Raw genomic sequence first — 11,028 nt, 5'->3', positions numbered from 1 at the left:
ATTTGGAAAGTTCCATGAAGCAGACCCCAATTAACAATTCTTGCTTTAAGGAAAAATTAATTACATTTATCATCTATTTACTTATAAATAGCATTTATGCGCCCGTGTATACTTGCATGAAATAAAGGAATCTTTGTATACAACACTTAAAGCAAATGGCCCAGGCCTTTAATCCCAACACTTGGGAGGCAGAGGCAAGTGGATCTCTGTGAGTTTGAGGCCAGCCTAGTCTACAAAGTAAGTTTCAGAGCAGCCAGGACTATACTGAGAAACCTTGCCACTACCCCTAACCGCACTCCTCCCATAAACTCAGCGAACTTATATCATTTATTTATTTATTTTGAGGCAGGATCTAAAGAATTCCAGGCTAGCCTTGAACTCACTGTGTGGCCAAAGATGACCTTGAACTTCCAGGATTAGAGGAGTGCAGCACATCTGGTTTTATGAGGAGCGGAGGATAGAGGCCAGGGCTTCACGCACGCTAGGCAACCACCCTACCACCTGAGCTGGTGGCCAGGACAGTAAAGCAGACTATAAGATACTTCACTTTGAATCTTTGAAGCAAAAGTCACTACTGGTTTGTGCTATTAAATTAAAACTCAAAGCAAGCTTTAATCCCAGCACTTGAGAGGCAGAGGCCCGAGGATCTTTGCAAGGTCAAGGCCAGCCTCAGAAAACAACAACAACAACAACAATTTAGTCAGAAATGTAAAGAATTTAAATAATTAAAAATGTGCTTTTCTGGGCTACAGAAAACTGGCAGTGGGGATGTCGCTCAGACTTGGCAGGCATAAAGCTCTGGGTTCCAATGTCAGCACTGCAAAATTATTTTTATTTTATCTTATTCTTTTAAAGAAAAACAGGGCAGGGGAGATAGCCTAGTGGATGCCCAAGCATGAGGATGAGAGCTGAGGTCCCAGCACCCACAGGAAAAAGCTGGGAAAGACAGTCCTCCTCCAACTATGCTGGGAAGCCGAGCGAACAGGCTCCCTTGAGCTTGCTGGCCACCCAGTGGAGCCAGTTGGTGAGCTCCAGTTCAGTGAGAGACTCTGCCTCAAAAAAAGAAAAAGAAAAAGGAAAGAAAAAGAGGGAGAATGTACTGGATGGTTTTATGTCAACTTGACACAACCTAGATCATCTGAGAGGAGGGAACCCCAATTAAGAAGATGCCTCCAGAAGGGCAAGTCTGTAGGGCATGCTCTTAATTAGTTATTGATATGGGAGGGCCCAGCCCACTGTGGGTGATGCCATCCCTGGGCTGGTGGTTCTGTGTTCCATAAAAAAGCAGGCTCAGCAAGCCCTGGGGAGCAAGTAAGTAAGCAGCGCCCCTCTGGCCTCTGCATCAGCTCCTGCCTCCAGGTTCCTGCCCTGTTTGACTTCCTGTCCTGACCTCCTTGGATAATGAACAGTGATATGGAAGGGTGTTTCATCATAGCAAAGCAAGACAGAAACCGACTGAGAAACACTGGATGCCAACCCCCAACCTCATAGCCACCACTCCACACCTTCATGGGGGTTGGAGGGAGAACCCCCTTGCTCCTTGTTCGTTCCTACAAGGTTCTCTTCCCACCCAAAGATGCAATTTCGGGTTTCTCTTCAGGTAGCTAGCTACACAGCCACTCTCAGTCTCTGCAGGGACCCATCCATGTATACTGAGTGCTATTCAGTTCTGCCAGCCCCTCAGCACCTCATGACCTTACTGCATATGCTAAAGAGCAGCTGTCACCCCTCAACCTCAACGTGTAGGCAATTCTCTTTTGACTGTACTAAAACTTCAGACTGTCTAAAAGGTACAGCACTAAAGGACTCAAGGTCGAACTGAGATTTGAGCAGTGTGTGCACCATAGATGCCATTGTAAGGCTGATGCTGGGAGTGATGAGTGGGAAAGCCTGTCACTGCTATCGCCAGCCAGAGGTGGGCCCTCAGTCGCGTTACAGGGGACCCATGATGCTGTCTGGAAAGGGAGAGAGCAGGAACCCTGACATCCCAGAATAAGAGGACACGACAAGGGTATGCCCACAGTTTGGCACACGGCTGGTGCACAGTGGGCACTCGATGGCTGCTGTCACAGAGAAGCCTTCTCTAGCAGGGGCCATCATACTGACTGACAAGATGCCCACACCCTTTACAGCGCACCTCAGCACACCAGCTGCCCTGTGAAGGCTCCAGGGGCTTCCAGCCTCAGCTGAGCACAGTTACTAAGCAACATGAGCCCAACTGCTCAATCTCCTCTGAGTTCGGCTTTAATGACACCCTGGATTGTTCCCTTGGCCTTTGGAAAGTTTATAAAATAAAAGCTTGTTGGTAGCATGCCTTGGGACCACCAAGGGGACTCAGGAAACAAGAAGCAGGGCCACCCTGAAGAAGAAGGCAAGGTGCACAGTGAGCCTACGTGGGACAATAGGAAGCACGGGCACTGCAAAGGGGAAGGTGCCACCAGCTCCCCCTCCCCAGGAAAACAAACCCCATCCCAGCCAGTGATCAGCTCCTCCCACCAGATGCCCGATCCTTGGCTTCAAACACTTTCTCCAACCTTCTCACAGACCAAGAGAGACCTAGTTTGGGGTTCACATGTTCCCCACTCACCCTCATGGAGAGAAGAGTAAATGACCAATGGAATCCCGAGGGGAAGCAGACAGAGAGAGACACAAAAGGCACCCGGGTTCCAGGGTGCTCCACCAGAACTGTCTAAAGTCAGAAGTGGAGAAAAAAAAAAAAGTAAAACCCCTGGCCACAGGAACAACTACGGGAGTCTGCACCCTAGGACACCGGCTCATGGGGGTGACAAGGGGTGCACAAGAACAGCAGCAGGAAGGAAGCAGGGTCTGCAGAGGGCCTCGCTCGCTGTGCACCATTTGAGTAGCTCTATGGCATTTGCAGTTGGCTAAGCACACAGCTAAGCGAACATGGCTTTGGCCCCAGCCTGAGCCCCTAGGCTTTGCCTATTCAGAGGCCAGGGTGGCTACTTCATACACATCCTGCCTATCAAAAGGGAATCTCAATGCAACTGGAGTACACCTGGGCAGAAGTGTCACACAACCCAACACAGAAGTCACTTGGTGTGTGCCATGTGCTGCTCATCAGAACGGTTAAGTGTGACTGACATGTCTTTCTGCCCTGTAGCTGCGTGTCTTTCCATAGGGCAGGTAGACATACGTCATCATAGAATGGCTTGAGTGTCTCCTATGGGGCTAATCTCAGCTTTGGTCATACTATCCCAATGTCTGCTTCTTTGAAAATAAAAACCACACAGCTCAAATAAGCTAGAAGGCAGGGCGGTAGGGGAGTGACAGATAAATGACAGGGTTTAAAATAAAAGATTCACCTCCACTGTTGAGGTGGTATATTCTGGGCATCTAGCACAGGGCCCCCTCCCAGGTTGTTAACCCAACAGTTCGCCTGTACATCCTCCTGTAAGCATACAGGTGAAATCAGCATTGTTTAGTGTAGCTATGGCCTGGTCAGCATAGAGCCTTCTCCAGGTCCTACCAGTCAAGCAGCCCCCTACAAGTCCCAAAGCCAGTCAGACTTAGCACTGGCCCTCAGCTTGCACTACTACAGAGAGTCAGCCTTCCAGGCAGCATCACTCTGTAAGTGTGGGGAATTACCTTAAGGTCGAACACAAGGGGTTTAGCAAGTGATCTTAGAAGTGTATAGGCCCTGGCCTGCTATGCAACTGTGAACACAGACATGGCACTGCTGTGAAGGGTCACCACTGTGAACTGTGTCAGGAAAGTACCAACGCCCATGTGAGCTGAAAAGGTGTGTGGCCTCAGGGTAAGGGGAGGGGACATGAGAACTCACACACTTAACTATCAAAGGCTGGTGGCTCATAGGAAAGGAGCCACACTGTGCCCGACTGCATTTTCTGAGACCGGTTCAACTGCTACAAAGCAGGTTAACATCTTAAAGATAAAAGAAACCAGGCAATGGTGGCACACGCCTTCAATCCCGGCACTCGGTAGGCAGAGGCAAGAGGCTCTCTAAGCTTGAGGCCAGCCTGGTTTCCAGAGTGAGCTCCGGGATAGAAAGGGATACACAGAGAAACCCTATCTCAAAACAAAAAGCAAAACAAACAAAAAAGATACAGTCAACAAGGGTGAGGAAAAAAAAATAGAACTCAATGCAAACAGTGGCGGATAATTGAAACCATGCTGGTGGGGGAGGGGCGGGAATGTATAAAGAGTCACAAGGACGTGAAAAGAGATCTGCAAACATACCAAACCCCTTCCTTAGGGCTTTTCTCAGAGTGGCACCTGTGAGCAGAGCAGCCCGGAAGTGCACACTGCAGGGCTGGCGTTGGAAGTGCGGTTCTGACTTGGGGAGAAGAGAGATGTAGAATGAGCGGGAATGAAGAGTTCTGTAGGGCGGGGCCAGAACAGCCGTGGCTGGACAGGAACTCAGAACTTTCCAGTGGGAAGTGTCTAGAAAAACAGTGCTGGGCAGGGATCCCTGAGAAGATGGCCACACTCTAGTGCTGGCTGCCCACGATAAACACTGCTGGCCACAGTGTTTGAGCTCCGGAGCTTAAAATGTAGCTAGGGCAACTGAGGACGTGGAGCTCTCAGTTTTTCTTAATTTAACTTTTAACTTTGTAGTGCTGGTGACTGAAACAAATGTTTCAAACGCTCTGCCACTAAGCCACATCCCCAGTCCCCGAATTTCTTCTCTTGTGAAGTTTGTATCACAAACTGTAGCCAGTGCCCACCGTCTCAGAAGACACCCTAGTAAGAATAAACGACCATCTGGCACCTGGCATTTGACCACTGCTCCCCATTAAGAGGAACCAGGGCTTCCTGCGGAGGTAGCCATGAGGCCAGAGCAAGGGGCAGGGAGTCTAGAAACAAGAGCTGAGTAGAGTGTTCAGCGGTAGTGGAGGCCTGAGGCAGAGTCAGGAGCAAAAGGAGGGGCCAAGGCACAGCCACGAGGCTGGAGGTAACAGAACTCAGGGGGCCGTATGAATACTGAGTGAAAAGAAGAATACTAGACACCGCCCCGCAAGTCAGGCTACACCAAACCACTCACTGACCCCTCCACAATAGCAATCCCGCCCCTCCCAACTCCCCCAACACTCGGCTCTTTACCCAGAAGCAACTGTCTTCCTGGGGGCCACCAGTGTGGCAAGACAGTAGCTGGGTTCAAATGACTCAGGTGACAGGGTGCTAGAGGAATCACTAGGGGCACCCCTCTTTCTCTTCAGCCCCCACTGTGCTTCCGAACCACTCACTGGCCCCATCTTTACTGGACAGCATCACACCACAGAGTCAGAGAAACCCACCTTCAAGACCCTCTTTGCTAGTGGCTCAAACTTTGTTTCAGCAACATGCCTTCCTCACAACTATCCCTTAACGATGAAGCAAATGAGACACACTTTGCTTACATACCATTAGCAAATTCTAGAAAGCCAGGCCACACACACAAAATCACTTTATGTTCACTTTCAAGATACAAATACCCTAGGACCATTCCTGACCCAGTAGTCAGTAGCTCCTATTGCCCTCTTAGCCACGAAATAAAAAAGAAGGAGCATGCCACAGTTCAAACAGGCCACATCTCACAATCACTCAACATACATCCCAAGTGCCAACAACATGAGTGAGCAAGACTGAGGGAAACACGCAGTGTCAGTCTCTGGCCTCCACACATACATACACATATGTGCACCTGCACCCACATGCATGCACACACATGAACATGCACACAGAATTTAATGATATGTATATTTTTCTATAATAAAAACCAAATGGGGAAAAGCCACCTAGCTGTTGGGAGCCCAGAGAGTCTGGCAGGATGAGGGTGCAGTTTCCATTTTCCTCAAACTTTGCATAACGATGCTAATGTGGAGCTGCACCTCAAAGCTGACAATTCTTTTCTTGTTTCTGCAGTGCTGGGGCTATATGACAACCTTGCGCACCCAACAGACGCTGGCACGGAGCCACACTCCTAGTTTGTTGTGTAGGCTTAAAGCTCTTTAGAGTGCCACAATAGACCAGTATTTCAAGCTCTTGTTTGCAATCAAGAAGTTTCAAATTTATTTTTTTCCAACTCTAATAAATTGTTCACTCCAGCCAGGTGTAGTGGTGCATGTCTACAATCTCCATGTTTGGGAGGAAGGGGCCGGAGGATCAGGAGTTCAAGGCTAGCCAGGGCTACCTAGTGAGGTCAAGACTGGGGTGGGCCACATAAGAGCCAGCCTCAAGGAAAAAAACAAATAAAGCCGAGTTCGTACTGCACCAGGAACTGCACTTTACAATAAAGAGTCTAATAAGAAGGCATGCTCACCACCCCAGGGACCCAAAGAAGGTGGCGTCCGAGGTGGGGTGCCCAGCCTAAGGCACACATTCTCAAACACTCAGTACCACAGGCTCTTGTTCTCTGCTGTCGTCACAGCCAACATCTGAAAAAATGAGGTTATTAACAATCAAAGCCGTAACGTCTGCCACCTAAGTCTTTACCTGTTTTAACTCTGGGGGAGTCTCAGTCTGCAAGCCTGATCACTGTCATCTTGCAGTAAGGACACTGGGCCCAGAAGAGGCGCGTCCACACCTCAGGTAAACCCAAGGGCTTCAGGTAGAGCACAATCCCAACCTACGCTGCCACCAGCTGCCTCCTCTCCCCCTCCCCTCCCTTGAAAAGAAGAAAACAGAGTCAAAGGCCTCTTACTTGGGTTTAGGGAAAGCTGGACGGGAGAGAATGAGAGGCCAGTAACAGAGAACCAGTGCCAGAAATCCCAGCCTCAGCAGCCCTTGGAGCCCCTCCCCTTCAGCGAGTGAGTGAGAGAGGGCGCTGCTCTGCACAGCCTCTGCCGCCGGATTCCTGAGTGTAGCAAATTCCAGGCTCCAGACTGCAGGCTCAGCCTCTGACTAACACTACAGTGATTTATTTGAGGATAAATACCTCTGTCAGTGTCTTATGACTGAACACAACAGAGCAGGCAGATTGGCATGCGTGGAATGCGAGGACGCGGGTTGAGGCAGCAGAGGCCAGGGCCGCCTCCAGCTGCAGAGCGCTGTCTGCAGGAAGGACCCTGCACTGCGCCTGCTGCCTGCACTCCTCTCCTGTGGAACAAGTCCAGTGATTACAAACCACTCATTTGCACGTGGGGACACGGGCTGGCTACATAACTGCCATAGCCCAGACATTCGGGGCTCACCAAGTCCTGAAAATGCAAAGTGACACGCACTGCTTTAGCAGGAGCCAGCAAGACCTGACAACTTCAGTTTAAGCCTGTTAGTTAGTTTGTTTTTCGAGACAGGGTTTCTCTGTGTGGCCTTGGCTATCCTTGACTCACTTTTGTAGACCAGGCTGGACTCGAACTCACAATAATTTGCCTGCCTCTGCCTCCCAAGTGCTGGAATTAAAGACGTAAGCCACCATGCCCAGCTCAGCTTAAGCCTCTTCATGCTGAAAATGAGCTTAAGAGATGGGCTGGAGAAAAGGTTCAGCAGTTAAGAAAGAGCACTGGCTGCTCTTCTGGAGGTCCCAGGTTCAATTCCCAGCACCCACAGGTCAGCTCACAACTGTCTGTAACTCCAGTTCCAATGAATATGGCACCCTCACCCAACACACATGCAGGCAAAACACCAATGCACATAAAAATATTATCTTTTTTGTGTGAAAGATAGAAAAGAAAGTTGAAAGAAAGAAAGAATCTGAGGGCCAGAGAAGACACTAGGGCATGCAATATCAATGAAGGATCAGAGTTCCTGTCCCCTTATACAAGAGAGGCTTCCTTACCATGGCTCCAGGCTACCTCCAGCTGTGACCAGCCTCACAACAGGAGTGCTCCCCAGGACACAATACTGGACCATCACTCCTGCCCCCCTCACCCCCCACGATGCAGCAGCCTTCAGTCAGGTACTCACAGACACCCAGTATCTGCATAATGGCTAGTAGACTGCACTGGCAAGAAAAGCCAGGTTTTCCAGACAGTGCCCACACAGGAGGTCTCAAGGGCTGCTGGCCTCCAAGAGGGAAACAGAGTAAGAGATTGTAGGAGTGGAAAGGAAATAAGATTTCATGTCTGGACCAGTCGCTAAAGTCAGCTTGACATCTTCCTGGCATGTGAACATCGCCTATCTTTTATAAACAATGTCCTCTATCAATAAGTCACACCGTCATAATGAGGCGATGGGTGGAAAGGTGAAAGGAAGCCCAGCCCAGCTCAGAGCAAGCATGACCAAAGGGGGCGGAACTTACAAATGGGGGCTGAAGATGCGGCTCATCTTGGAGACGTGATCGTTTTCACAGTCCAGATCCTTGTCCCCGGGCTCCATGCTGAATTTCCTCTTGCTAGGGCTGATGGGGGGTGGACCTGTGCGGTGACTGCTGAGAGCAGAGGCCACCGGGAGGGTCTGCATTCTGGATTCTCCCCTGAGAGAAGCTTCACCTAGAGAAGCGAAGGAAACGAGGATGTCAGCAGCAGGCGGGAGAAGCACGCCATTGTGGTGTCCACGGTCCCCTAGCTCCCTGGCCTCCCTGCCCGGCCCCTTGCAAAACGTCTCTCTGTGGAAAGTTTTGGCAATACAGCAGGCAGCCTGCCATTCTCAGAACATGGTCTGGGCATGCAGCCACTGCCAAGCAGGGGACATTTGACATCAACAAGGTTTGCCAGCACTCGCTCTTTAGGGTAGAGTTTAAATCGAAAAGTTGCTATAAACAGCTATAAACTGATCGCAGCCAATCCTCAAAGGGAACTTAAAACTGGGAGGGTAGGCCCTTTGACTCTCAGGGAGCCAACCCCACACACACCTTTATGAGAGAGGACACAAAACCGAGTTGACAAGCTGACGTTGCTGTTTTTATTACTGTGTGTGTGTGTGTGTGTGTGTGTGTGTGTGTGTGTGTGTGTGTGTGTGATGCCCATGGGGATCAGAATAGGTTGCTGGATCCCCCAGAGCTGGAATCACAGGTGTGAGCTGGCCAAGATGGGTGCTGGGAACAGAAGCCAGGCTCTCTGAAAGAGCACCAAGTGCTCTTTTGATCATAGAGCCAGCTCTCCGGGCCCAAGCTGCAACTCTCAAAATGTGTTTCCCAGTTAGGTGCTCACGAGGGCTGTGGCATAGGTCTGCTTTGACTGGTCTGGCTTCCTGGGCTATCGCTCAGGGAGCTTTGAGCCGAGAGACAAAGTTCGGCCTGGTTGTGAACCAAGATAAGCATAGCCTTTCAAATACAAAGGGTTTGTAGCTTCTAAAATTTGTAACGAGAATTATAATTACTTTGAGTGAAAAGTCTCAACTTTCTAAGTCCTAAGGGGCTAGCTCTTTCACACACAGAGAACCTTCTGTGGAGCTGCTACACATCGGCTTCAGAGGCCTGACCAATCTTTTTTTCTACTGTCTTAATCAAGAGTCATATTGTGTGAAGTCAACTTCATCTGAAGCTCTGTGGTACCCAAATAAAGCCACCTCATGACCACTCACTTCCCTTTATATCATCACTGATGTGCAGCCATCAAACAGGCATCTGCTTCGCATACGGGTGACAAATGCGATTTTGTTAGCGGGAAGGAAGGAGGAAAAGGCCTTTTGAGTATCCACCAGGAAAAATAAAAACTCTGCCAGTTTAGACAGCAAAATATAAACTTGCAAATATACAGTGACCTGTAATACACCCCCGGCAGGACTTCTTGTACAGCTTCTGGCCGCAGGGCACGTTGGAACTTTCCATACTGCTCGGAGTAGCTCAACACGGAATCCTATACCAGCCTGCCAATCTCAGACTCTGGCTGACTGGGGTGGGCCTCGGCCTCCTTTCTGCTAACCCTGGGCTAAGCAGTGTTCACCCTCAGACCTTGAGAAGGTGCAAGCTTTCTTCCTTCCTCAGCCCTGTTTCTGGGGCTTCTTCCTCTATAAAGCAGAGATGACTCTTTAAGATTGGTGAGTGGACGAAGAACCCCATGAGACCCCAGGAAGCCACCACCCCTGCAGACCGACCCATGCTAAACAGCCTACACTATACACACTCTGTGCCCAGTGTTTCCCAACACTCCTGGCAGGGGCCAAGGAGTGGGGAGGACACAGGCTCAGCATGGACCCCAGAGTTTCAGGAGCCATTTCATCAGCTGCCTGCTGGGGCAACAGACATTGCTATGGAAACAATTGCCACAGCAGCAAGTTCCAAGGGGTCCAAAATAGGAGCAGTCATTCAGGACAGCAGCTATGGGGCGGCCCAGCCTCAGGACAGAAACCACCGGGAGGCCCCATCGCTTGAGAAGGCACCCTTAGAGAGGCCAGTCACTCAGCGGCTACAGGCACATGCTGGGTAGGGAAAGCATTCCACTCCACATGCCCAGGCCATGGCAGAATGCGACAGGTGTTTGCTCTGTTTGGGGTTCACACAGGAAAGAGTGGCTGAACTTCAGTGAGGCCAGCGTAGAGGGAGAAAAGTCCACAGGAGATTATTCGGGAATGGAGAAGCCAAGCATTGCCCTAGGGCACACAGGGCCTTGGGCACCATCCCCAGCCACATGCACACATGCGCAGGGGTGGGGAGGAAAAGGAAAAAGCTACAACCACAGTGTCACACATAAGCAGTCACACCAAAGTTACACTGGAACGTGAGGACAGGAGGAGACCGGCACATCTGAAATCCTGCCCGTGAAGGACTCTAAGACTTCAACACAGTGACAATAGCCAGACACACTACCAGCCAGCTGCTGCTTTCTCGCCTTTTACAGTCAACAAAACAGAACTTAACTTTCAAAACAGCAGTGTGTATTCACTTGCTTGCTGGCTGGCTGGCTGGCTGGTTGAGGTGGGGGCCTCACCGTGTGGCCCAGTCTTGCCTCAAACTCATCTCCTTCTCGCCATAGTCTCAGCATGCTGGGACTGCAGGAGCGTGCCACCACGGCCAGCCGGGCTAGCTTTCAACAACAAACCTTCAACTCTTCTGTCCCAGCTTACTGTTCTCCTGCCCTTCCCCCACTCGCCCTTCGCCATGTTTGAACCTAACGTCAAAACATCAAACCACAGCTCCCCACACCACCAGCCACTTGCCTGCACTGGCGTGTCTCCTGTCTGACCACA

The 11,028-nt window shown here is 50.3% G+C and overlaps 1 protein-coding gene across 6 annotated transcripts in view; it reads right to left on the bottom strand.

Moving 5' to 3' along the window:
* The window catches only part of VGLL4 (vestigial like family member 4), a 122,137-nt gene that overhangs the window by 23,986 nt on the left and 87,123 nt on the right, over positions 1-11,028 (bottom strand). For all 6 annotated transcript variants that reach the window (XM_084765235.1, XM_084765237.1, XM_084765232.1 and 3 more), the window contains one exon: positions 8,201-8,390. In XM_084765235.1, the coding sequence (XP_084621361.1) occupies positions 8,201-8,390 (190 nt within the window). The remainder of the gene's footprint in view (positions 1-8,200; positions 8,391-11,028) is intronic.

The sequence above is a fragment of the Acomys minous genome (genome assembly GCF_964271855.1).
Source record: "Acomys minous genome assembly, chromosome: 17".
NCBI classification, from domain to species: domain Eukaryota; kingdom Metazoa; phylum Chordata; class Mammalia; order Rodentia; family Muridae; genus Acomys; species Acomys minous.
The sequence above is the reverse complement of the archived record's forward strand: the minus strand, read 5'-3'. Positions and strand labels throughout refer to the sequence as shown.